General features: G+C 40.9%; 1 protein-coding gene and 1 long non-coding RNA gene across 6 annotated transcripts in view; one reads left to right on the plus strand and one right to left on the minus strand.

Moving 5' to 3' along the window:
* Positions 1–3,469, plus strand: part of CPNE4 (copine 4) — a 505,087-nt gene extending 501,618 nt beyond the window's left edge. For all 4 annotated transcript variants that reach the window (XM_021934867.2, XM_021934870.2, XM_021934868.2 and 1 more), the window contains one exon: positions 1,710–3,469. In XM_021934867.2, the coding sequence (XP_021790559.1) occupies positions 1,710–1,844 (135 nt within the window). In that variant the 3' untranslated portion in view covers positions 1,845–3,469. The remainder of the gene's footprint in view (positions 1–1,709) is intronic.
* LOC110742646 overlaps positions 1,202–25,650 on the minus strand; it is a 31,172-nt gene continuing 6,723 nt past the window's right edge. The window contains exons 2-8 of one of the 2 annotated variants that reach the window (XR_002520551.2): positions 18,963–19,039; positions 8,249–8,393; positions 7,219–7,310; positions 4,126–4,231; positions 3,466–3,601; positions 3,071–3,123; positions 1,202–1,768 (exon numbers count right to left, since the gene is read on the minus strand). This is a non-coding gene — a long non-coding RNA (uncharacterized LOC110742646). The remainder of the gene's footprint in view (positions 1,769–3,070; positions 3,124–3,465; positions 3,602–4,125; positions 4,232–7,218; positions 7,311–8,248; positions 8,394–18,962; positions 19,040–25,650) is intronic. The other variant, XR_004182293.1, reaches the window with a different exon arrangement.

Below are 25,650 nucleotides of genomic sequence, written 5' to 3' on the forward strand. Positions count from 1 at the left end.
CTGTTAAATTCTTGTATTGTTAAAGATTTTTCACAAAGAAAAAGTCTTTTAACTTTTAACCAGGAGAGAAAAGCTTTCCAAAAAACCTCCCCTAGGAAATTTTCACTTCTATCTCAAAGGACGGAATTGGGTCATATTGTCATCCCTAGATGTAAAGGAAGCCGGACAATCAAGGATTTGACTTTCTAACCTTCGAATGAGAAACAGTCAGGGAGAAAAGGGTATAAATGACTTTTGTATCTGCCCCACTATACACATGGACCATGGTATAACACACAACCCTGAGCGGTTATTTATAAAATAAAGGGACATCTGTAGATCACAAATGTCCATCATGCTATGACATCTTCAAAATGTGAAAGATCACTTTAGAAAAACTCTTTACAGTGTTTTCAGATTGCTTAAAAGATACATGTCTCTTATTTTGAGACTCTCTGAGATAGAGTGAATTCTTTTCTTTTCTCTTTTGCCTCTAAGAACAGCGGGGCTTAGTAAAGTTAAATGGCCAAGTGGCAAGCCACATAGAAAAGAAAGAACTGAAAACCAGGTCACATGGTATTCAGTCCAGTCCTCTTTCTTTTGGAATCTCAAACACTTGTTAAGTCTGCCTCAAGTTTTTAATCTCTTCAATAATAGCTAATAATGAGGCTCAGGCCATTGAAGTTGCTTGTCCAGGGGTTGTACAGTTAGTACTAAACGCCACAGCCAGGAGTAAAGCCCAGGTCTGCAAGAATGACTCCAGAGTCCATGTATGATATCAGCCTCAACCTTTCTCTGCTGCAGAATCATCACCATAAATCACATGGTCCTTCTGTGCCCCTGCCCCCAAATCATGCAGTAGATCCATAAGGCTGATAGAATAAAGGCTAAATGAATTAGTGTCGCATTCCAGACTCTCCATCACCTGGTCTCAAGCCAATTTTCCAACCAAATGCCCAATCAATCCTACATCTACCCCTAAACCCCCTCATCCCCCACCTGCCATGCACACTTCCTTCAGCTCCATCAGGTGACTCACTGTCCCTAGGATGGTCAAATGCCATTCCCCTACCCCTTCTCTATGTATTAAAATATGCTCAACTTAAAAGCCGCCTCCTCTTAGAAGAAAAGTTGGTCTCTATGTTTTTTATGCCCTGGCCTCACTGTTTGTGATTCTCTAGAGAAGTGCTTCTCAAATTTCAATATGCATATGAATCACTAGTAGCTCTGAGTTGGGTCTGAGAGTCTACATTGCTAATAAGCTCCCATGTGACGTGACACTGCTGCTCTATAGCATGTATCATATTCTACCTCATAGTGGGGTTAATATTGCCATGCCTAGCTCCCCTCATGTGATTACAGCCTTCCTGAGGCAAGAACCGTAGACCCTTAAACCCTAGTGTGGCACCTGGAACATAAATAAGTGTCTAAAATTGAGTGAAAATTAGAAATAAAACTGCAGAACAATTCATTCTCCCATCCAACTTTTACTCATCTTCAGATGTAAATAGTTTTATAGTTTGAGACAGGCATAAAAATATATAACAATGAAATTAAAGGCCCATTTTCCAACAATCTGACAACTCTTGCTTGAAGTAGACCCTTGACAAATCATGTATGAATGAAAGTGAATAAAACTTAGCTGCCCAGAGCAGGACTCAAATCTTTTAGGTTGAGTCTGGTTCCTTTGACCAGAAGCCAATGTCATGATGATTTCTTCTTCCCTGCAGGCATCTCCAGCTGCCCTGGCAAAGAGCGTGTTGGCTGAAGTCCCAAACCAAGTTGTGGACTATTACAATGGCAAAGGAATTAAACCAAAATGTTCATCAGAAATGTACGAATCTTCCAGAACACTAGCACCATGAACTCCCCACACAGTTTTACAGAGTTCTGAAATACTACTCCTGCTAATATTTCATATTTAATACTTCTACTACTCCTGTACTTTAAAAAAAAACAACACATACACATTTAAAAATAGCACGTTTTGGTGATTTTTAACTATTTGACAATTTTTTTTGCATGTGTAGCCCTGAGGCCTGGATCTGTTAAACCCTTGTATCGTTAACTTTTTACAGAGAAATACAGATAATAATAACTTACTATTTACATTACAGCATGTCGCCTTGAAATAAAATGGTATCTGTATCCGTTTTTTATACAGGTTTGTTGAAATTTTGCTAAATTTCTTATCTTTACACTCTAAAGCATTTTGAAACATTTATTGAACGTTGATAGCCAAAATATACTTGGTTTTATCTGCTATAGGATGAGAGACTTTTTAAAATGGCAGATGCATGGACTGTATTTTGCATGTTTAAAATAAAAAGAGAAAAACCCACACGGTTTTTGCAGTTGTTATCTCTAATTCCTCCCTGCTGAGAATGGTCTCTCTACTAAAGAAGAGGTTTATTCACTTCTTCTTTTTGAGGTGGGTCTTTTTGAGGTAGGTCTGGGTCATCTAGCCCAGCACCTCTCACACTTTTTACTGTGTACAGAAATCACCTGCAAGTCTTATTAAAATTCAGATTGTGATACATAGGTCTGTGTGGGACCCAAGATTCTGCATCTTTAACAAGGTTCCAGGTGATGCTAATGCAGTCCCTGGACTATACCAAGAGGAGTGAGACTCTAGACTTAAGGATATCATGATGGAGACCATCAAATACAGGGCAGCTTCTAGTCTGCTTGAGAATGGCACCTCTTCCTGACAGTAGCATAAAAGTCCTGCCTGTCTCAGGGGCAACAGTAGAAAGTAATGAGACCGAGTCCAGAAGCTGCACACCTCAAATCAGTCTCGCTGCTTTATACTCACACCTCTTCCTTAGACAAGACTAGAAAGTGCTCCTCCTGGCCAGTCCCTGCCCTCTTAAAAGTGGCATCACACACCACTGCATGGATGGTGTCAATCCCTAGAAGTGACCTCAAAGAGTCTTCATTGGAACCACAACAACAGAAACTTACGTATGACACATGGCCATGCAGCACAGCTCCCAATATCTGGTCCACTAAGTTGACCCTTGAGCTTAGTGTGGGAACTTCTTGCCTCCTTTCTATCACTTCTGAGAGCAAACTCTATAAGCAGAAATACCTGGAATGATTGTTTGGCGAGGAGGTGTTTTGCTTCAATATAAGCTGGCCAGTCTGGAACCAAAAGGATGAATGTTTAACTTGTATAATCTTCTTGCAGAGAAACAGGCAAGTGTTTTTGCAAGCATAAAAGGCACAAAGTGGAGTTTATTTTTGGTCAGAGAGATGAAGAAGTAAATCACAAGGCAAAATTTGTTGTTTGTTTGAAAGGGAGAGCAGTATTAACAAGCAAATAAAATGCCTTGTATGATTTCCAGAGTTACAATTATAGATCCTAATCTTGCAAATACATGTCAACCAAATGCACAACATTTTGGGAAGGATGGTAAAATTGTACGACGGAAAAACTCGTAACTATTTAAGCTATATTGTTTTATTAATAAATTGGGTACTTACAGAATTCTTCTAAGAGTTGTGGTCTCGTTTCTCTTTTCAAGGCAATTTCCTAACAGTAATTTATTTCAGGTACGCAATGTGGCCTCAGATTAGAAGTAGCTCTTTCATAGTACAATGGAAGCATGGATCACAGCTTCTAATACACAAGGAATTAAAATATTTAGATACAATATTATGGAAATATCTGGTGATTATTTCTAACCCCAAACCAAGATATGAACTTTCATGTCTATGTACCTGGAACATAGTAAACACTCAACAGACATTTAATAAATACAGAGATGATTAATAAAATAAGTAAATGAATGAATAGACTTGTTAATATTCCTTATGATCAATCTTTAATCCACTGTAGATTTAACAGGTAGATTAAGTGTTTGTGTCTATCAATGAAATGATGCACCCTGTCATTCACAAAGATCTGTTGGGATCGCTACACTTATGTCAGGATTCCTGGAGTTTGTGAGATGGGGCGGAGATGATAGAGTGCAGTTGGCCTGGCAGAACCTTAAGGCAGTTTACTTTCCTTTTCATAGTCAGACTCAAGTTCATCTCAAAAGAACAATAAAAATAATATCTATGAATTATTGAAGAGTGTCTTAGTTCAAGTTGCTATAACAAAATACCACAAACTAGGTAGCTTAAACAACAGAAATTTACTTCTCGCAGTTCTGAAGTCTGGAAAGTCGAAGATCAAAGTACAAGTCAATTTGGCTCCTGGTGAGGGCTCACTTCTGTCTTGCAAACAGCCACTTCTTACTATATCCTATCATGATAGAGAGAGAGAGTTAGCTTTCTGGTCTCTTCTTATAAGGGCACTAATCTCATCACAAGGATCCCACCCTCATGACCTCATCTAAGCCTAATTCTCTCCAAAAGTCCCCACCTCTTCATACCATCACATTGAGGGGTAGGGCTTCATATATGAATTTTGGAGAGACAGTAATATTCAGTTCATAACAAAAGGCTACCGTGTGCCAGGCACTGTTCTAAGTGCTTGTAATGTACTATCTCATTTAATCCTCCCAACATCCTTGTGAGATTGGTAGTATTAATAGCCTTACTTTGCAGATGAGGAAACTGAGACACAGAGAGATTAGGTAGCTTGCCGGGACTGCACAGCTATGAAAGTTCAGAGCCAGGATTTAAATATGGATATTCTGGCTCCTAAACCCAAACTCACTGTGTAATCTAATCCCCATTTCGGCTATCCTTCTTGCACTATACTCATTCACTTGCCATATCAAGCAGCAGATTATTAGGAAATTTGAGAGAAATTAGCCTTAAAATATTCTTTGCTCCCAAATTCAGAAAGATCCATCTCATCTGATGATCTCAGATTGTTGTTTTGGGCACTTGGTGTCTCGTTATGTACAACATCGGCCCTGAAAGCAATAGAAAATTCTCAAGCCACAGCCAGTTCTCCCCAACTTCTTGCCATCGAGGAGACCATTTAGGTTGGACATCACAAATACAGATGCTTCCAAGAGCTGCGCAAGCCATAAGAATAACTAAGAAAAACCAGGTTTTAACAGAGGGACATAAAGAGTAAAATAAGAAGAATGGAGGGAAATTGGAAGGTGTGTGTCCAGAAGAAGGCAGCTGCTACCCAGGTCCAGGGGCCATGCAAGAATGTGGACCCAATGCAGCCAGGCCATCCAGTTTTTCAAGAAAACTGAAAAACCTGGTATTTCATGTAAAACCTACTGATCTATAAATATTAAAAGCTCATTTAAAATTCAGTAACTGTTTTAAAAGATGACAAGAGCCGGCTGGGCATGGTGGTTCACGCCTGTAATCCCAGCACTTTGGGAGGCCGAGGCAGGCGGATCACCTGAGGTCAGGAGTTCGAGGCCAGCCTGGCCAACATGGTGAAACCCCATCTCTACTAAAATACAAAAATTAGCCGGGTGTGGTGGTGTATGCCTGTAATACCAGCTCCCCAAGGGGCTAAGGCAGGAGAATCGCTGAAATCTGAGACGGAGGTTGCAGTGAACCGAGACCGCGCTACTGCACTCCAGCTTGGGTGACAGGGCAAGACTCGCTCTAAAACAAACAAACAAAAAAACTGCAAGAACCAATCTGTGCAAGTCCAATGAAAACTACCTCTGGGCTTATGTTGGCTCTGTGTGAAAATTTGGAACCACTGAGTTATATCTGTGTATGGCCTGCTCTCCACTGGGTCTCAATAGATAATATATACACTTTAAAATTCTTGGAGACCCTCAAGAGGCTTTATTTCTGTGGCTTATATTTATTAATATTTGCTATATTAGGAATTGAAACTGGAAATGGAATATATTTATTAATTTATTTAAATAGCAATAATAGACCCATTACATGATAACATAAATAAAATACTTTCATAACAAACTGTATTTTCAACACCAAAAAACAGTCAGTGAGAAGTGCAGCATTGTTTTATAATTTTTCAAATCTTTAGTGTCTTGTTTAATAAAAGATTGCCAGACTCTTATATCTGCTTCTATATTCAACGTGTTATGAAATGATGTTTTGGTTGAAGTACAGTGTTGAAAACCTGACCTTATGTGGACATGTCATTGGAAAGGGGAGAGCTATTTTTAGCTTTTTCAGATAATTGTCCTTCTTTTTACCACATCCAAACTCAACAAGTGGTAGTCTTTTAAATTTTAAAGGTTAGTTGCAACACAGAATATGAAATCATATCAATAAAATTGCCCTAGTATTTTCAATGGTTCTTTTACCCATGCACGATTTTGTAGCATCATGCACTTGTCATTCAGAAAATATTGATCCACTCAGCTATTTAGATGTTTCAAATGCTTGCACAGTTTATTTTATAATATCAAAAAACCCTGTATTTTCTATTGCTGTGCAATATTACTGCTGATTTCACCAGACAGTCTTTAAGTACGGAGAATCTGTCAAATTATGGTGACAGGTTCAGGCTTTCCAAAACTCTAATCTTTGTTAGGAAGCTCAAATGTTATAATTGCCAACAAACACTGTCAGCTGTTTTTCTTGAAGTGACAGGCTCACTTCAATCACTTTTAAGAAAATATCTCCCAAGTCTGAATAGCTCTGCCTTATCTGTCAGTCATTTTACAAGTAAAAATGATGTTCTGTGGGGAAAAAAACAGCTAGATCAGCTCCAAACACAATGGCATGTATGCTTTTCCTTTTGTAGCAACCATTTTAGGTTAAAATGCAGCAAAAGCACTTTCTGGTGCTTTGCAATTTGTCTCCCAGCATTTGAAAAAGACATGAACTCACGGGTCAAGATTTCATAAAGAAAACAATTTTCCTACTGCATCAGGAACGGTGTTAAGTGAAACTGTATGTTTTTTCTGCAAGTTTGTGATGGTGAAAAATACAGAGACCACTAGTACGGTGTGGTGCCACTTTCTTGATGTGAGCTAAAGCCCCAACAGTTTTACCTACCATCGCTTTTGCACCATTGATGCCGATGTCAATATAGTGAAAAATGTGAGCAACATTTTAACGTTTTTACGAAAATAATTTTTACCACAGATACCCCCTGAAAGGGTCTCAGGGACCTCCCTCTGAGAACTCCTTTTTATAGCCTACTTGACAAAGTTGTATTTGTTTGCTATTTCTGCATAACACATCTACAAACTTAGGGTGTAAAACAACACACATTGATTATCGCACTGTTTCTATAGGTCAGAAATCCAAGAAGACTCAGGTGCATCCTCTGCTTAAAGTCTCATAAGGCTGAAATCAAGATGTCAGTAGGGCTGTGTTCCTTACTAGATGCTCTGGAAAGAATCTGCTTCCAAGCTCACTCAGGTTGTTGATTGCAGTTGTAGAACTGAAGTCCCCATTTTCTTGCTGGCTATCAGCTGGGCAAGAAAGCAGAGGGGAGGGCAGTGTCAGGGATGGGGGGGTGGGGGCAGACACAATCTTTACTCTGAAGGGTTTCTCACATTCCCTCTCACGCTCTCCATATGGCCCCCTCCAGCACTGGTGTGTCTTTCTCAAACATTAAATCTAACTTCTTTTTCTGCTGTATTTCACTGACTCCAGCCAAAGAAGTTTTCTGCTTTGAAGGGATTATGATTAGATTGGCCCATCCAGACAATCCAACATCCTAAGGTCTGTAACCGTAATTACATCAAGTCATAAACCCATAAACAGAACATGTTTACGGGTTCCAGGGACTAGGGCTTGGACTTATTTGGGGGGCCATTCTGCCTACCACAAAAGAAATGCAAAATATTACTAGATGATTCTTAGAGTAAATGTGGGTTGTTCAAGAACTGTGAAAAGGCTTCCCATGGTAATAGAAGAAAAACATAGACCAAGTCAAGGAGTGGTGTTAAAAATACCTGCTGATTCTAGACTTTGCCCAGGAGAGCTTATTCTAAATCTGCTTGAATACCTCCCTTTTTTTTAGTCTACCCAGCACTTAATAAGCACCAACCTTGCACTAGGCTTGGGGGTGAGAACTAGGGGAATGGGAGTTAAAGTGAGAGAAGTAGAGATTAAAATATTTGGTCCCTGCTCCTGGAGGAGCTCGCAGCCTAGAGCTGCCCTCTGACTCTAGGACTTTGGGATCCCATTAGACATATTATATACGCCTTAACGCTTAAGACATTTACTGCTTGAGGACTTTCTCATGAAGATGTTCTCAACCATTGAAAGTAGAGTAGTGGTGTAGGAAGAGAGGTAAGGACACAGGTGAGAAGAACAATCAAGCCAGTCAATCATTTTTATCATCATCCCCTGCCTTGCCCTCCACATGAAATAGACAATCAAATCCCTCCTTAAAAAATTCTACCTTTAGTTCTGTCTCGACTCAGTGCCTTCCTCTTGAGCATGGTATGTGAAAATACCTGGTGTTTTCAAGCCAAAGCAACATGAATTCAAATCCAATCTCTGCTATTTAAGAGTGGGATGGTATCTCTGAGCCTCAACTTTCCCATCTGTAGAATAAGGAGAATGATTCCTACTTTGACGAATTGCTACAATTTCAGATAATGTATGCAAGCACCTTAAAACAATATCTGGAGGTTGTATTCCCTGAAAAGCAAACTCTAAGATCAAGATTAGAATGCAGATAGACTATTAAGGGAGTATTACCAGGATCATGAACTGCGGAAGGAAAGAAAAGGAAGTGGCACTCTGATCCCATAAGAAGCTTTGAAGGGGGCAGCCATTTGACGTGATCCCAAGTTGGGGAAAAGGGGCCTGGCCTTTATACCCCATCACAGATAAGCCAGCAGATACCTCAAAAGAAGGGTTAGTTTTGGTCAAAGCATCTCTTCTCAACTAAGGAAATTTCAGAAAAGTTGAGCCTCTGGGTCTCAGCAACTGGAAGAATAGATTCTCAAGCCTGAATGGGGAGATCTGGGTTGCAAAGCACAACATCTATGACACCTCGCATTTGCCACAGTACTCAGTATATTGTGATATTTGCTATTATTATTTGTCATCATTTTTACACTTCTTTGTATAGCCACTGCTCCTGACTTATTCTAACCCTATCCCCTCTTGTCTAGGAAGTAAAATATTTTCCTAACTGGTTTCTGTAATCCATATTACCTTCATCCAATCTGCTCTCCACACTGCTGCCACAGTGGTAGTTATGAAATAAATCTGAGCATCTCATTGCCCTGCCTAAAATACTTCAGTGGCTCCCCACAAACTTCAGAATGAAATCCTAACTTTTGAATATGACCTTGAACATAATATGCGTCTGATTTTCATCATGATCCTTGCACACTTTCTCTGCCCACTTCCAGCCACCCCACCCCACCCTACACTGCTAACAAACTCTTCACATTGGTTTGTTGAAACTTCCCCCATCCCACCCCTTCACCCAGTTAATGTCTACTTATGTTGGGAGACTCAGTTCACATGTCATCTCCTCTCAGAAGCCCTCCTAGCCCTGGCACGGTGGCTCATGCCTGTAATCCCAGCACCTTGGGAGGCCAAGGTGGGCAGATCACCTGAGGTCAGGAGTTCGAGACCAACCTGGCCAACATGTTGAAACCCTATTTTTACTAAAAATACAAAAATTAGCTGGGCATGGTAGTGCACACCTGTGATCCTAGCTACTCAGGAGGCTGAGGTGGGAGAATCCCTTGAACCTGGGAGGCAGAGGTTGCAGTGAGCCAAGATTGCGCCACTGTACTCCAGGCTGGGTGACAGAGCGAGACTCCGTCTCAGAAAGAAAAAAGAAAAAAGAAAAAAAGCCCTCCTAGACCTCCCTCCCCTACCCTTGATTTGACCAAATATTTATCTCGTTGGTTCCCTTTTTACCTGTGCATACCTCTGTCAGAACCTTTCTCCCCACCTAGTACCTTAGTTTCTCCCAGAGAGCAGAGCCCTGTCTTACCTTTAAACTGAGACCCTATTTAGTGCCCAGTACATGATTAGAGCATGCAGAAATAAATCTGTAAGAGAAGTTGTCCTTCTGGTGGGAGGGGAACCACTTACAATAGACTCTCAGTGCAGTCTTTTAAGAAATATAGCTGGCCCAGCACTTTGGGAGGCCAAGGTGGGCAGATCATGAGGTCAAGAGATCGAGACCATACTGGCAACATGGTGAGAGTGATCTCTACTAAAAATACAAAAATTGGCTAGACGTGGTGAATTTGGCCTGTAGTCCCAGCTACTTGGGAGAAACAAAGGGCAGGAGAATCACTTGAACCCTGGGAGGCACAGATTACAGTGAGCGAGATCAAGCCACTGCCTCCAGCCTGGCAACAGAGTGAGACTCAGTCTCAAAAAGGAAAAGAAAAAAAGCAATATAGCTGGCAAGCACAAATCAAATTCTGGTATTACACCAAAATTCTCAGTTTAGCACCAAGATTTTCAGGCAAACATTATTAAATACAACAAAATTGTAATACAAGAGAATATGACCAGTTTCCCAAGGTTTATGTAATGCAGTTATGTAATTCAGATGGCCCCCAAGTTACTCCAGCCTTCCAACAAAACACCCCGACAGGAATGTTATCACCCTATTGGGATATTTTGCTGGAGCTAGATAGAGGTGGTGGCTCACAACATTTTGAGATTACTAAATATCACTAAATTTTCCACTTTAAAATGACTAATTTTATGTTATATAGGTTATGTTATGTGAATTTCACATCAACTAAAATAACACACAATAAAATGTTCTAATATCTCAGTTTATTAGATTAGCATGCCACCCAGTCACTCACCTGGATTGCCTCCCCACCCATCCTCACCTCTCACTTTGGATGTGGTTCCAGGTTCCTCTGCTAATTATCTCCTGCCCTTGTATCACATTAACAGATTTCTAGGTGGCTGCATTTTTCTTTAAATCATACCCCACACCCACCACCCATGACACCGCCATGGACACATTTTCCTTGCTTAATCCCCCAAAGGGCAACCAAGAACAGAAAGTAGTGTTTAACAAAGCTTTCCTGAAAACTTGGAGTGAACAAAGGAAATTATGATGCAAAAGAGATAAACATAAAACTGAATCCTATGTTTGCTGTAAGAAGTCATGGGCTATAAAATATATTGTTGATGTGATAACTCAGGAGAAAAAGAAAAATCTCATTAAACATTTACAAAGGTTTCATTTTAAAAATTTCATAGTTGCCAATAATAAGACAAATTTATCCCTGCAATTCCATTATCCTTTTTCCTTCAGTGCCAAAATGCATCTAAGCCTTCTTCATATTGTTAATTTAAAGGTTGTTCTGTCATTTGCAGCTATACAGAGCATCACAAAGAAATGTTGGTATTCTTAACTGTGTGTGGGATCCTGACCTTTTTGGGTCTTTAGTATGTATAATGTAATAATGAACCTTACTCAGAAACACTGAAGTTTTGTAGGCATTTCTTATTTTATTAAACTTACAGTGTTTTCTAATTTTGAAACCCCAGTGTAAGTTCATAAACGTGCACCAGGCTGCCATTCCATTCCTGTTTGTTACTCCTGAGAACATAGCAGGATTCTGAAACTCCAGCCTTGTTAATGGAACAAAAAATGCTTTTTCCTAAAAACTAAACATGGCTTCAAGCTCTGAAATAATTTCTCTAGTGTTGCCCAGGAATTTACGAGGGAAAAAAATAGATTCAAAAATATAATGGTATCTTATAGTACACAATGTTCTTTTAGGTATATAGAACATACATGCACGTATATATATTAGCCTTCATTTTTACAAAATTTGAAAGCATGCCTGAGTTTGGCAGGGCTTACTCAAGGCGGGCAGACACCACTTCCCCATTAATGTTCCCATCCTGATAGCCAGAGTACTTTCTAAGACAAGAATTTCTTTTACTGGTGATTAACAGTTTTGGTGTATTTCAAGAGAAAGATTTTTTTTCTTCATTCTTGCATATTGAATGATTTTTCCAAGTGACATAAAAATGCTAAAAAGGACTTGCCTGCATTCATTAACAACCCAGAGGTAATCCTTGGCAATGCTGGGATCCGCTGGGATTGCAATCCTTGCATCATGGAAAGCAATCAGAGCCCCAAATGTCAAACCCAGATGGAATGGAGTGTGGGATATTAAAAATATGTACACGCACAGGAACTGAATTAGACTGAGAAAATAATTTCATAATCTAAACTAATTCATTTAGAATTTAATATTAAGCAAAAGAATTGAAAGTGACTAAAAATATCATTAAGTTATAGCCACAGCTGAGAAATTACCATCCTATTCTATGTTTTGTTTTTAGTATCTTTAGGATCAAAATGAGCTTACCTGAGCTTCCCCACCCGTGGGATTTAGTCTTTATTTTTTTTCCTGCAGATCTCAGCCCATCCTAGAAAGTATATTTGTCTATTCTAGCAAGAATGGATAACAAGCTGATCTGAACCTCCAAAAGAAGGCAGAATTATTATGACTATGACCAAGAGTTTTGGTGTCAGGCAGAAACAGGTTCCCCAGAGAATGTGTAAATTTAGTTAACCTCTCTGACCTTCAGGTTTCTTATTTGTAAAATGAAGACAATATTTTCTACCTCTTAGAGTTCTTCTGAGTACTTAAGAACATAATATCTTCAAAGTGTTATATTAATGTATATGGCATATCGTAAAGTGGCTATAAGTCATTATTTATAGCATAATGGGCAAGTTGTACAGCCTAGAAGGCAAAAGCTTGGCAATACATAAATAAATAAAGCTAGCTGAAAAAATGCAAAAACCTATAGCATTTCATGGCCCTCAATCTAGTGACTAGCTCATTGATAAATATTTGACCTGAGCCAGGCCAAATAATTCAAACCCAGGACTTTGGGGCTTGGATTATTTTGCTGGAGCTCTTAGGAGAATAGAACTCCTTGGGGGTTACTACACTGTGAGAGTAGGAATCTGCGTGTGCAGGAGGCCATCCTGCCACCTCATGGAAATGAGGCCAAAACAGAAGAGAGCAGAACGTAAGAGATAAAATTGAGAAAAGAGTAAGATAGCATCCTTATGGCCTCAGTCAGGCTCTGGATCCAGCATTGCCTAAAGTGAGATCTACCATTGAAATTTTCAGCCACAAACGCCTATGAATTTTCTTTTCGTTTAATTCAGTTGAAGTTGGACTTTTGTTGCTTGCAATTAAAGATTTCCAGCCGGGCATGGTGGCTCACGCCTGTAATCCCAGCACCTTGGGAGGCCGAGACGGACGGATCACGAGGTCAGGAGATCGAGACAATTCTGGCTAACATGGTGAAACCCCGTCTCTACTAAAAATACAAAACATTAGCCGGGCGTGGTGGCGGGCGCCTGTAGTCCCAGCTACACGGGAGGCTGAGGCAGGAGAATGGCATGAACCTGGGAGGCGGAGCTTGCAGTGAGCCGAGATCGCTCCACTGCACTCCAGCCTGGGCGACAGAGTGAGACTCCGTCTCAAAAATAAATAAATAAATAAATAAAGATTTCTGACTAATATAACTTGGCTTTTGGCAGAGAGAAATATGGTGGGGCAGAGGTAGACAGAGGCAATGCTGCACGGCCATTCCTCCTCTACACCACCAGCCACAAAAGGAATTCATTCCCGTGACTTCCTTTCTGGTCCTTGAACCCTTATGGCAAAACGAAGTATCTAAATTAATATGATGATATTGCTAATCTAATATTTTATTGTAAGTATTCTGCCCTAGAACCTTGGAGAACAGGTTCATCTTTGATTTCCCCATGAGACTAAGCACATAGCTAGCAGATAGCATGTAGACAGCAGATGCACATAGGATTTGGAACACAGAAGGTGTTTGGATATTTGTTGAAGAAGACAAAAACATTGCCCAATCGCCAACCTGTACTTCACTTTCTTACATGAGATGGAAAAGAGACAGAGGCGATTCAATTTGCTCTAGCCTAGATCAAATCATTTGAGTTGCCACTGCAGAGAAAAGGCAAAAGGACAGACCATTATAGTGTCCTCCTCTCCTCCATCTCTGGGAAATCCACTGTGTGCCTTCCCAGTATTTTCTATTGACCGCTCCTTACTACTTCCCTGGTGTGCATTATATGATGGCTCCTTCCATTTTTTATTTCAGGATTTGGAATAAGATTATTCACACTTATATGCATAATACAATGGGTAGAGTAAAACAAAATCTCATATTCCTGGAAGCAGGAAGGACACAGTGATTATGGTGTTTTCTAAATTTGCTGGAAGTTTGATGGGGGAAACTGAGGGTTTGAGGGAGAATGGCTTCTTGTCCCCCATGCTGGCTTCATTTTCCTCCTCAGAAGACCACTGTGCTTTAAAGTCCAGGAAAGTATCCATTGTGACCAGCACCTTTTTTCTGCTTGAGACCTCCCACGTGCCCATTGTTGGGACATTCGCCTGTGCTCATGGGAGAAAGTGTCCAGGTTAGATGGTGACGTCTATTTCCCAAAGAATCAATGTTGATATATCTTATTTTCTTCTCTGATCAAGTCACAGGCTTCTTTTTGCAAAGGATTTGTCTACTCATAATGACATTTTACATGTGAACATTTCCAATCTAATTGATGTTTCATTTTTAAAATTATTTTCCCCTACCTTTCTGGCCATAACTTAAGCAAGGAGACATTTTATAAACAGTTCTGCTTTCAGTCTCCCAAAACAGCAAGCTCAAAGGCCGAGGACCACATGTAGTGGAAATAATAAGAATGTGAATTAGGAGACCTTGGGTCTAAACCACATTGTACTAGGTAAATGGCTTCACGAGGGATGTTTCTAGATATGTTGTCTGGGACAATTTACCTAACCTCTCCAGCCACAGTACTTTCTTCATAGATTGTTGTGGGAATGAAATGAAATAATATTTGCAAAACATTTAGCATAACACCAGACACTACATAAATAAATTCAAAAATAAATTTATTATTGGTATTTTTATTACTACTATTACTACTGTTATGGTATAACAGCAGTTCCTTTGCCAAAGAACACACATTCTCTTAAACAGATTATCATTCCCATCATGACGAACTCACTTGAAGGAACTTGTTTTCTTTTAAAGTAAAGTCTGCAGACTCATGCCTGGCATTCTCTGCAATGCTCCTGGACTAGGGATTCTGAACTTCAAGGAGCAAGAAAGAGATGGAAAGAACAGAGGCAAGTGCATCTTGTCCAGAAAGGAGTCATGGCTTCCTGGTGCAGCTAATGACGATGATGCTGCTGACAACGTTTTTAAACAGTGAAAACATTACTTTTGCATATGTTGTATTTCCATAGTAGTAAAAGGAAGCCAGCAAATGTGAAGATAAAGGACACTAGAGGCCAAGAGAATGACAACAGGGTCTCCTAACATCTTCTTAGGAGTCTTGTATGATTACATTAAAATGAATTATTCATGCTGAAAACACCAATGAGAAAGTTAGAAAAGGATGAATTGAGATTTTTTTTACTTTTTATTATTATTATGCTAAGTTCCTAGGGTACATGTGCACAAGCGTGCAGGTTTATTATATGCTTATACATGTCGCGATGTTGGTGTGCTGCACCCACGTGCTCGTCATTTACAATCACGTGTATATCTCCTAATCTTTATCCTCCCCCTTCCCCACTCCCACAATAGGACCTGGTGTGTGATGTTCCCCTTCCTGTGTGCGTGATCTCATTGTTCAATTCCCACCTATGAGGTGAGAACATGCAGTATTTGGTTTTCTGTTCTTAGATGATAGTTTGCTGAAGAATGATGGTTCCAGCTGCATCATGTCCCTACAAAGGGACAGAACTCATCCTTTTTATGGCTGCATAGTATTCCATGGTGGCCCATGTAGTGCCACATTTTCTTAATCAGTCTGTCACTGATGGACATTTGGGTTGATTCAAGTCTTTGCTATTGTGAATAGTGCCACTTAATAAACATATGTGTGCATGTGTCTTTATAGCAACATGACTTATAATCCTTTTGGGTATATCCCCAGTAATGGGATGTGGGTCAAATTGTATTTCTGGTTCGATGTGAGGAATAAGCCACACTATTTTCCACAATGGTTGAACTAGTTTACAGTCCCATCAACAGTGTAAAAGTGTTCCCTATTTCTCCACATCCTCTCCAGCACCTGTTGTTTCCTGATTTTTAATGATTGCCATTCTAACTGGTGTGAGATGGTATCTCATTGTGGTTTTGATTTGCGTTTCTCTGATGGCAAGTGATGATGAGCATTTTTTCTTGTGTCTTTTGGCTGTAGGAATGTCTTCTTTTGAGAGATTTTTTATAATGATTATAATACCTAAAATAAAGTGAATATAAATATTACTATTAATAATTGTAGTCAGCATTATTTTAATTCTTACTATGTGCCAGGTACTGTGTTGAACACCTTATATACATTATTTCCTTTAATCTGTACTGTTACCTTGTGAAGGAAGTATTTTTTTATTGTACTTTAAAGATGACGAAGCGCAGAGAAACTAAGCGATTCACCTAGATGCATAGAAATAGTGACAAAATAGGATTTGAACCCAGACCTGTCTGGGTTTAAAAAAAAAAAAAAAAAAGCTCTTGGCTACTTATGAGTATATCAATATTAAGCCCTCTGCTTCTGCTAATGTTGCTGGTGGAGGAGGCAGAAGCATGCCGATGGGCAAGACAGAAACTTTTCCTTTTGCTAGATGTTTGGTAACCAAAGTTCAGGCCTTTTCACCCAAGCCATAGTTCTGTGGTGGCCTCTACTCCTGCTGGTATAATTCTGGCTAGTCTCTCTGTATTTCATACCAGATTTCCACATATTTTTGAGTTTTTTCTTATTGAAGTATAATTCACATACCATGAAAGTCCTCCTTTCAACATGAACAGTTCAGTTGTTAGTACACGGACAGAGTACACACATCTGCAACCATCACTTCTAAGATTTCCAAGTGTTTCTGGAGCTCTTATTATAAATATGGGGTTCCTGAAAGGGCCAAGCAACCATATCCTACAACTCTGCCCTTAAAGAGTTTGCAATTTAATTGAGAAGCCATGATTTAGAAGCTTGAGGCTTCTCACTACTTATAATAAAAGAGAACGATACCATGCAAGAACATAAATATATACATTATACACACACATACAATATACACCCCACACAATAATTGCTAAGAAAAGGGGGAGCTAACAGCCAGGGCTATTGATTATGAGAAAGTCCTCATGGAAGGGGCAGGCCTAAGGCAGGCCTTGCAGATGAGGGAGAATTGGAGAGGTGGTGTGAGCAAGGAGGGACATCAGATGCAAGGAATTGTCAGGCTAAATGGTTAAAGTATTAAACTCTTGCCAAGCGTAACTGTTTGCCCTACTGAGAGACTGGCTGAGATTTCAGTAGGAAATAAAAAAGAGATTAGATGAAGCACAGTGATTTCAGCCAGAGAGCGCCTGGTCTATTTCAAGGTAATTTATATAATCGTGACCAGAAGCTCGTCTCAGAAGCTCAGGTGTGATGCTCATTGGCTTCAGCGGGATGTGTGCTTTGTGAAGCAAGGATACATTTGGACCTGGGTTGGAAATTCCCACTTTAAAAAGCCATTTTGTTCCATTTTGAACTAAAGGGACAGTGAAAGCCATGCCCCATGATGCTTCATGGTTACTAAAGCTGCAAAGGCATTTATTTCTGCCTGGGCATAAAGAATTATTTCAAGCATCATCTCCCGGGTTCCTTGGTTACTAAGGGAATCCTGTCTCGTCTCAGCTCGGCGGCACAGATGGGTAAGTTGCCATGACGATCCTGAAAGACCTGGTTGGAGTCTAATACCACAAATGGTGGGATCACTGTCACCGCATGACCCCTGAAAGCTAGCAGTGTCCTTTCTGCCCCTTGCAGCTTGCCCATTCCTCCTACTGGACCCACCTCAGCTGCCCAGGCCTTGCCACTGGGGGTCACAGACACAGTGGAAAGGGAGCTTAATGTCAGCAGCTCACCCCGTTTGATGGCAGATCTCCCTTTCTGTCCCAGACTGTGCTATTGACACTTGATCATAGTAAAGTCCCCATGTCCTTTTGGGCATCCACAATTCTTCAAGCCTGGCCTTTGAAGGGAGGAGACACTAGGTTTTTATGCAAAAGCTATACTAGGTAGCACACGAAAATATGGAATAAAGCTTATTTTTTCTCCTGTAAGCAGCCAGACATAACCTGAAGCTTTTTCACAAGGTAAAAACACCCCACACAATAATTGCTAAGAAAGCAGGGAGCTAACAGCCAGGGCTATTGATTATGAGAAAGTCCTCGTGGAAAGTGCAGACCTAAGGCAGGCTTTGCAGATGAGGGAGTATTGGAGAGGTGGTGTGAGCAAGGAGGGACATCAGATGCAAGGAACTGTCAGGCTAAATGGTTCAAGTGTTAAACTCTTGATAGAATTGGTCAATCCCTGCAACTGCCTAGATGCAACTTCATTATTTCACATGGACATACGCATGGTGCTTGTAGTTGTACAGATGGCTGCAACAATACCTTCTATCCACGTGTTCTTCTTACAATGTGGCTTTGCCATGTTCACATTCAGGGGTGGGTCTGTGTTTCTTCCCCTTAAATATGGGCCAGCTTGTGGCTGAAGTCAAGTGATACTCTGTGACTTTCAGGGCTAGGTCACACAAAAGGTAATCTAGTTCTCTTGGCGTGCTTGCCCTGGGAACCCAACTACCAAATTTTGAGGAAGCTCAAACATATAGTTGTTCCAGTTTACAGCCCAGTTGAGATTCCACTTCATAGCCAGCATCTACCAGCAGGCATGGAGTAAATGAGGCTGCAGGTGGTTTCAGCCCCCAGCTGACATCACTCCCAGTCTATAAGTCATCGCAGCTGAAGCCTCAGGTGTCATGAGGCAGAGACAGCTATCCTTGCCGTGTCCTTTCTGAATTCCTAGTTAAGAGAAGCCATACAAATAGTAAAGTGACTGTTTCTCGATATCAAAAAGTTTGGGGCAGTTTATTACCTAGCAATAGTTGCTAGAATTGTGTTCCTTTTATTTCTAACGCTTTCTGTATTCCTGGGCAATCTTACTCTTCCCTTAAGAAATAATTGAGATGTCAACTCCTTTATGCGCTTCCAGTCCAGGTACTTTGTACATACATCTCTGCTTTGGCACTTACCTCCTCCTGTTTACCTCCTTTGTCTTTTCTGCTACACTGTGAGTTCCTCGAAGGCTGAGTTTTTTTGTCTTGATGCTCTAGAGTAAAAGAAAAATGGGAGAGTGATTAGAGGTTTTAGAGCCAGACAAACCTAGTTTTGAATTTCCACTGTGCTACCTATTAGCTAAGTGTGCAAGTTGCTTACCTTTTTTTTTTGAGATGGAATTTCACTCTTGTTGCCTAGGCTGGAGTGCAATGGCACAATCTTGGCTCACTGCAACCTCCACCTCCCAGGTTCAAGCAATTCTCCTGCCTCAATCTCCCAAGTAGCTGGAATTACAGGCATGCACCACCACACCCGGCTAATTTTGTATTTTTCGTAGAGACAGGTTTCCCTATATTGGTCAGGCTGGTCTCAAACTCCCGACCTCAGGTGATCCACCCATCTTGGCCTCCCAAAGTGCTAGGATTACAGGCGTGAGCCACTGCACTCAGCCAAGTTGCTCACTCTTTAACTGACATGCACTCACATAAGTAAAATAGTGAACATATCTATCATTATTGTCAGGAAAAACTTTGATGGTGTCTATTCCGAGCCAATTACCTGACATAAAAAATGCCCAATAAATAACAGGTATTATCATTGTTATTTTATCTTCTACATTGAATGAAGTGTGATTCAAATTCATTTGATTATTTAAACAATATTTGTCAAGCACCTACTACTAAAAACTGTATATTTCACAGTTGATATTCAATCAAGTATTTTTAATATATGGATGTACAAAATAATGCAAGTGATCATTAATTTGGATTTTTAAAGGATACAAGCCTTCTTACCAAAAATTACTTTTTAAATTTCAACAGCTTTTGGGGTACTAATGGTTTATAGTTACATAGATGAACTGTATAGTGGTGAAGTCTGATATTTTATTGCATCCTTCCCCTGAGTAGAGTCCATTGTAACCAATGTGTAGTTTTTTTAATCGTTCACTGCCAACTCATCCTCTCCCTTCTGAGCCCCCAAAGTCCATTATACCTTCTGTTTGCCTTTATGTACCCATAGCTTAGTTCCCACTTATAAGTAAGAACATACAGTATTTGGTTTTCCACCCCTGGGTTACTTCACTTAGAATTATGACCTACAGCTACATCCAAGTTTCTGCAAAAGACATTATTACATTCTTTTTAAAATGTCTGAGTAATATTCCATGGTGCATATACACCAAATTTTTTTAATCCATTCATTGGTCAATAATTGTGCTTGTGAATTGTGCCACAATAAACATATGCATGCAGGTGTCTCCTTGATATAACGGCTTCTCTTGGGTAGATACCCAGTAGTGGGATTGCTGGATTGAATGGTAAATCTGTTTTTAGTTCTTTAAGAATTCTCCATACCGTTTTCCATAGAAGTTCTACTAGTTTACATTCCCACCAGTAGTGTATAAATATTCACTTTTTACCATATCCATGCCAATATGTACTGTTTTTTGACTTTCTAATAATGGTCACTCTGGCTGGGGTATGGAGATATCTAATTGTGGTTTTCATTTGCATTTATCTGATGATTAGTGATGTTAAACATATTCTCATATTTTTTGGCCATTTGTACATCTTGTTTTGATAAATGTCTCTTCATGTCATTTGCCCACTTTTTGATGGGATTATCTGTTGTGGATTTTTCTTGATGATTTGTTTTATTTTCTTGTAGATTCTGCATATTAGTCCTTTATTGGACACATAGTTTGCAGATATTTTCTTCCATCTGTCTGTGTCAGGCCTCTGAGCCCAAGCTAAGCCATCATATCCCCTGTGACATTTGGTGCCATGACTCGGATTGGGGGACCTCCCTTGGGAAATCAATCCCCTGTCCTCCTGCTCTTTGCTCTGTGAGAAAGATCCACCTACAACCTCAGGTCCTCAGACCAACCAGCCCAAGGAACATCTCACCAATTTTAAATCGGCTAAGCGGCCTCTTTTTACTCTCTTATCCAACCTCTCTCACTATCCCTCAACCTCTTTCTCCTTTCAATCTTGGTGCCATCCTTCAGTCTCTCCCTTCTCTTAATTTCAATTCCATTCCTTTTCTGGTAGAGACAGAGGAGACGCGTTTTATCCGTGAACCCAAAACTCTAGTGCCGGTCATCGACTTGGGGAGACAGTCTTCCCTTGGTGTTTAATCACTGCGGGGATGCCTGCTTGATTATTCACCCATGTTTCAGAGGTGTCTGATCACCACAGGGATGCCTGTCTTCGTCCTTCACCCTTAGTGGCAAGCACCACTTTCCGGGGGGGCAGGCACCCCCCACCTCTTCTCTCCATGTCGCTACCCTCTCTTTTCTCCGGGCTTGCCTCCTTCACTATGGGCAACCCTCCACCCTCCATTCCTCCCTCTTCTCCCTTAGCCTATGTTCTCAAAAACTTAAAACCTCTTCAACTCACAACTGACCTAAAACCTAAACACCTTATTTTCTTCTGCAACACCACTTGGCCCCAATACAAACTTGATAATGGCTCTAAATGGCCAGAAAATGACACTTTCAACTTCTCCATCCTACAAGACCTAGATAATTTTTGTTGAAAAATGGGCAAATGGTCTGAGGTGCCTTACATCCAGGCATTTTTCACACTTCGTTCCCTCCCTATTCTCTGGTCCTAATGTGACTCATCCCAAATCCTCCTTCTTTCCCTCCCATCTGTCCCTTCAGTCCCAACCCCAAGCATCACTGAGTCTTTTCAATCTTCCTTTTCTATTTACCCATCTGACCTCTTCCCTCCTCTCCAGACTGCTCCTCCTCAGGTCACTCCCCTCAAGGCTGAATCAGGCTCTAATTCTTCCTCAGCCTCTACTTCCACACCCTATAATCCTTCTATCACCTCCCCTCCTCACACCTGTTCTGGCTTACAGTTTCGTTCCATGACTAGCCCTTACCCACCTGCCCAAAAATTTCCTCTTAAAAAGGTGGCTGGAGCTAAAGGCATAGTCAAGGTTAATGCTCCTTTTTCTATATCCAACCTCTCCCAAATCAGTTAGTGTTTAGGCTCTTTTTGGTCAAATATAAAAACCCAGCCCAGTTCATGACTCATTTGGCAGCAATCCTGAGATGCTTTACAGCCTAGACCTTAAAAGGTCAGAAGGCCTTCTTATTCTCAATATGCATTTTATTACCCAATCCACTCCCGACATTAAATAAAGCTCCAAAAATTAGATTTTGGCCCCCAAACCCCATAACAGGACTTAATTAACCTCACCTTCAAGGTGTACAATAACAGAGAAGAGTTGCAATTACTTGTCTCTGCTGTGAGAGAAACCCCAGTCACATCTCCAGCACACAAGAACTTCAAAACACCTAAGCCACAGCAGTCAGGCATTCCTTCAGGACTTCCTCCCCCAGGATCTTGCTTTAAGTGCCGGAAATCTGGCCACTGGGCCAAGGAATGCCCATAGCCTGGGATTCCTCCTAAGCCATGTTCCATCTGTGCAGGACCCCACTGGAAATTCGACTGTCCAACTCACCTGGCAGCCACTCCCAGAACCCCTGGCACTCTGGCCCAAGGCTTTCCGACTGACTCCTTCCCAGATCTTCCCGGCTTAGCTGCTGAAGACTGACACTGCCCGATCGCCTTGGAAGTCTCCTGGACCATCACAGATGCTTTGGGTAACTCTTACAGTGGAGGGTAAGTCCGTTCCCTTCTTAATCAATATGGAGGCTACCCACTCCACATTACCTTCTTTTCAAGGGCCTGTTTCCCTTGCCTCCATAACTGTTGCAGGTATTGATGGCCAGGCTTGTAAACCTCTTAAAACTCCCCTACCCTACCTGTCCAAAAACCAGACAAGTCTTAAAGGTTGGTTCAGGATCTTCACCTTATTAATCAAATTGTCCTTCCCATCCATCCTATAGTGCCAAACCCATATACTCTCCTATCCTCAATACCTCCCGCCATAACCCATTATTCTATTATGGATCTCCAAGATGCTTTATTTACTATTCCTTTGCACCCTTCATCCCAGCCTCTCTTTGCTTTCACTTGGACTGATCCTGACACCCATCAGCCTCAGCAACTTACCTGGGCTGTACTGCCTCAAGGCTTCAGGGACAGCCCCCATTACTTCAGTCAAGCCCTTTCTCATGATTTACTTTCTTTCCATTCATCTGCTTCTCACCTTATTCAATATTTTGATGACCTTTTACTTTATATCCCCTCCCCACAAATCTTCTCAACAGGACACCCTCCTGCTTCTCCAACATCTACTTTCAAAGGGATATAGCACATTCCCCCCCCCAATTTCTTCCTCATCCATTACCTATCTCAACATAATTCTTTGCAAAAACACATGTGCTCTCCCTGCTGATAATGTCCAACCAATCTCTCAAACCCCAATCCCTTCTACAAAACAACAACTCCTTTCCTTCCTGGGCATGGCTGGACACTTTCGCCTTTGGATACCTGGTTTTGCCATCCTAACAAAACCATTATATAAACTCACAAAGGGAAACCTAGCTGATCCCATAAACCCTAAATTCTTTTGCCACCCCTCTTTCCATTCCTTAAAAACAGCCCTAAAAGCTGCTCCCACACTAGCTCTCCCTAACTCATCCCAATCCTTTTTCATTACACACAGCCGAAGTGCAGGGCTGTGCAGTTGGAATTCTTACACAAGAGCTGGGATCATGCCCTGTAGCCTTTCTGTCCAAACAACTTGACCTTACTGTTTTAGGCTGGCCCCCACATTATTCCTGATACCACACCTGACCCCCATGATTATCTCTCTGATCCACCTGGCATTCACTCCATTTGCCCATATTTCCTTCTTTTCTGTTCCTCACCCTGATCACTCTTGGTTTATTAATGGCAGTTCCACCAGGTTTAATTGCCACTCACCAGCAAAGGCAGGCTATGCTATAGTATCTTCCACATCTATCATTGAGGCTACTGCTCTGCCCCCCTCCACTACCTCTTAGGAAGCTGAACTCATTGCCTTAACTCAGACCCTCACTCTTGCAAAAGGACTATGCATCAATATTTACACTGACTCTAAATATGCCTTCCATAGCCTGCACCACCATGCTGTTATATGGGCTGAAAGAGATTTCCTCACTACACAAGGGTCCTCCATCATTAATGCCTCTTTCATAAAAACTCTTCTCAAAGCTGCTTTACTTCCAAAGGAAGCTGGACTCATTCACTGCAAGGGCCATCAAAGGGCATCAGATCCCATTGCTCAGGGCAATGCTTATGCTGATAAGGTAGCTAAAGAAGCAGCTAGCTTCCAACTTCTGTCCCTCACAGCCAGTTTTTCTCCTCCTCATTGGTCACTCCTATTTACTCTCCAAATGAAGTTTCCACCTATCAATCCCTCTCCACTCAAGGCAGATGGTTCTTAGACAAAAAAAAAAACAAAACAAACAAACAAACAAAAAAAAAACTCCTTTTAACCTCACAGGCCCATTGTATTCTGTCATCACTTAAAACCTCTCATTTCCTTTCCATCATGAAAATCTATCCCCAATCTGCCACTCTTGACTCCCTCTTGGAGTGGATAAATGAACTTTGCTGACAGGACACACTCCAATACTTTTCACTCTGATGAAGTCCTATTCTTTACTTTTATACTTACTTTTATTCTCGTTCTCATTCTTATGTCTCCCTCTACCTCTCCCCAGCTATCTCCACCACACTATCAATCTCACTCAGTCTCTCCTAGCCGTTTCTAATCCTTCTTTTTTTTTTTTTTTAATTTATTTATTATTATTATACTTTAAGTTGTAGGGTACATGTGCATAACATGCAGGTTTGTTACATATGTATACTTGTGCCATGTTGGTCTGCTGCACCCATCAACTCGTCATTTACATCAGGTATAACTCCCAATGCAATCCCTCCCCCCTCCCCCCTCCCCATGATAGGCCCCGGTGTGTGATATTCCCCTTCCTGAGTCCAAGTGATCTCATTGTTCAGTTCCCACCTATGAGTGAGAACATGCGGTGTTTGGTTTTCTGTTCTTGTGATAGTTTGCTAAGAATGATGGTTTCCAGCTGCATCCATGTCCCTACAAAGGACGCAAACTCATCCTTTTTTATGGCTGCATAGTATTCCATGGTGTATATGTGGCACATATACACCATGGAATCTAATCCTTCTTTAACAAACAATTGCGCGTTTTGCATTTCTCTTTCCTCCAAAATTGTCGAGGCCTCGATTTACTCACTGCTGAAAAAGGAGGACTCTATATATTTTTAAATGAAGAGTGTTGTTTTTTGTTTGTTTGTTTGTTTTTACCTAAGTCAGTCTGACCTGGTATATGACAGCATAAAAAAACTCAAGGATAGAGCCCAAAAACTCACCAACCAAGCAAATAATTATGCTGAACCCCCTTGAGCACTCTCTAACTGGATGTCCTGGGTTCTCCCAATTCTTAGTCCTTTAATACCTGTTTTTCTCCTTCTCTTATTTGGACCTTGTGTCTTCCGTTTAGTTTCTCAATTCATAAAAAAATGCATCCAGGCCATCACCAATCATTCTATATGACAAATGCTCCTTCTAACAACCCCACAATATCACCCCTTACCCCAAAATCTTTCTTCAGTTTAATCTCTCCCACTCTAGGTTCCCACACTGCCCCTAATCCTGCTCAAAGCAGCCCTGAGAAACATCACCCATTTCTCTCCATACCACCACCAAAAATTTTCACTGCCCCAAC

The sequence above is a fragment of the Papio anubis genome, chromosome 2 (assembly GCF_008728515.1).
Source record: "Papio anubis isolate 15944 chromosome 2, Panubis1.0, whole genome shotgun sequence".
Classification (NCBI taxonomy): domain Eukaryota; kingdom Metazoa; phylum Chordata; class Mammalia; order Primates; family Cercopithecidae; genus Papio; species Papio anubis.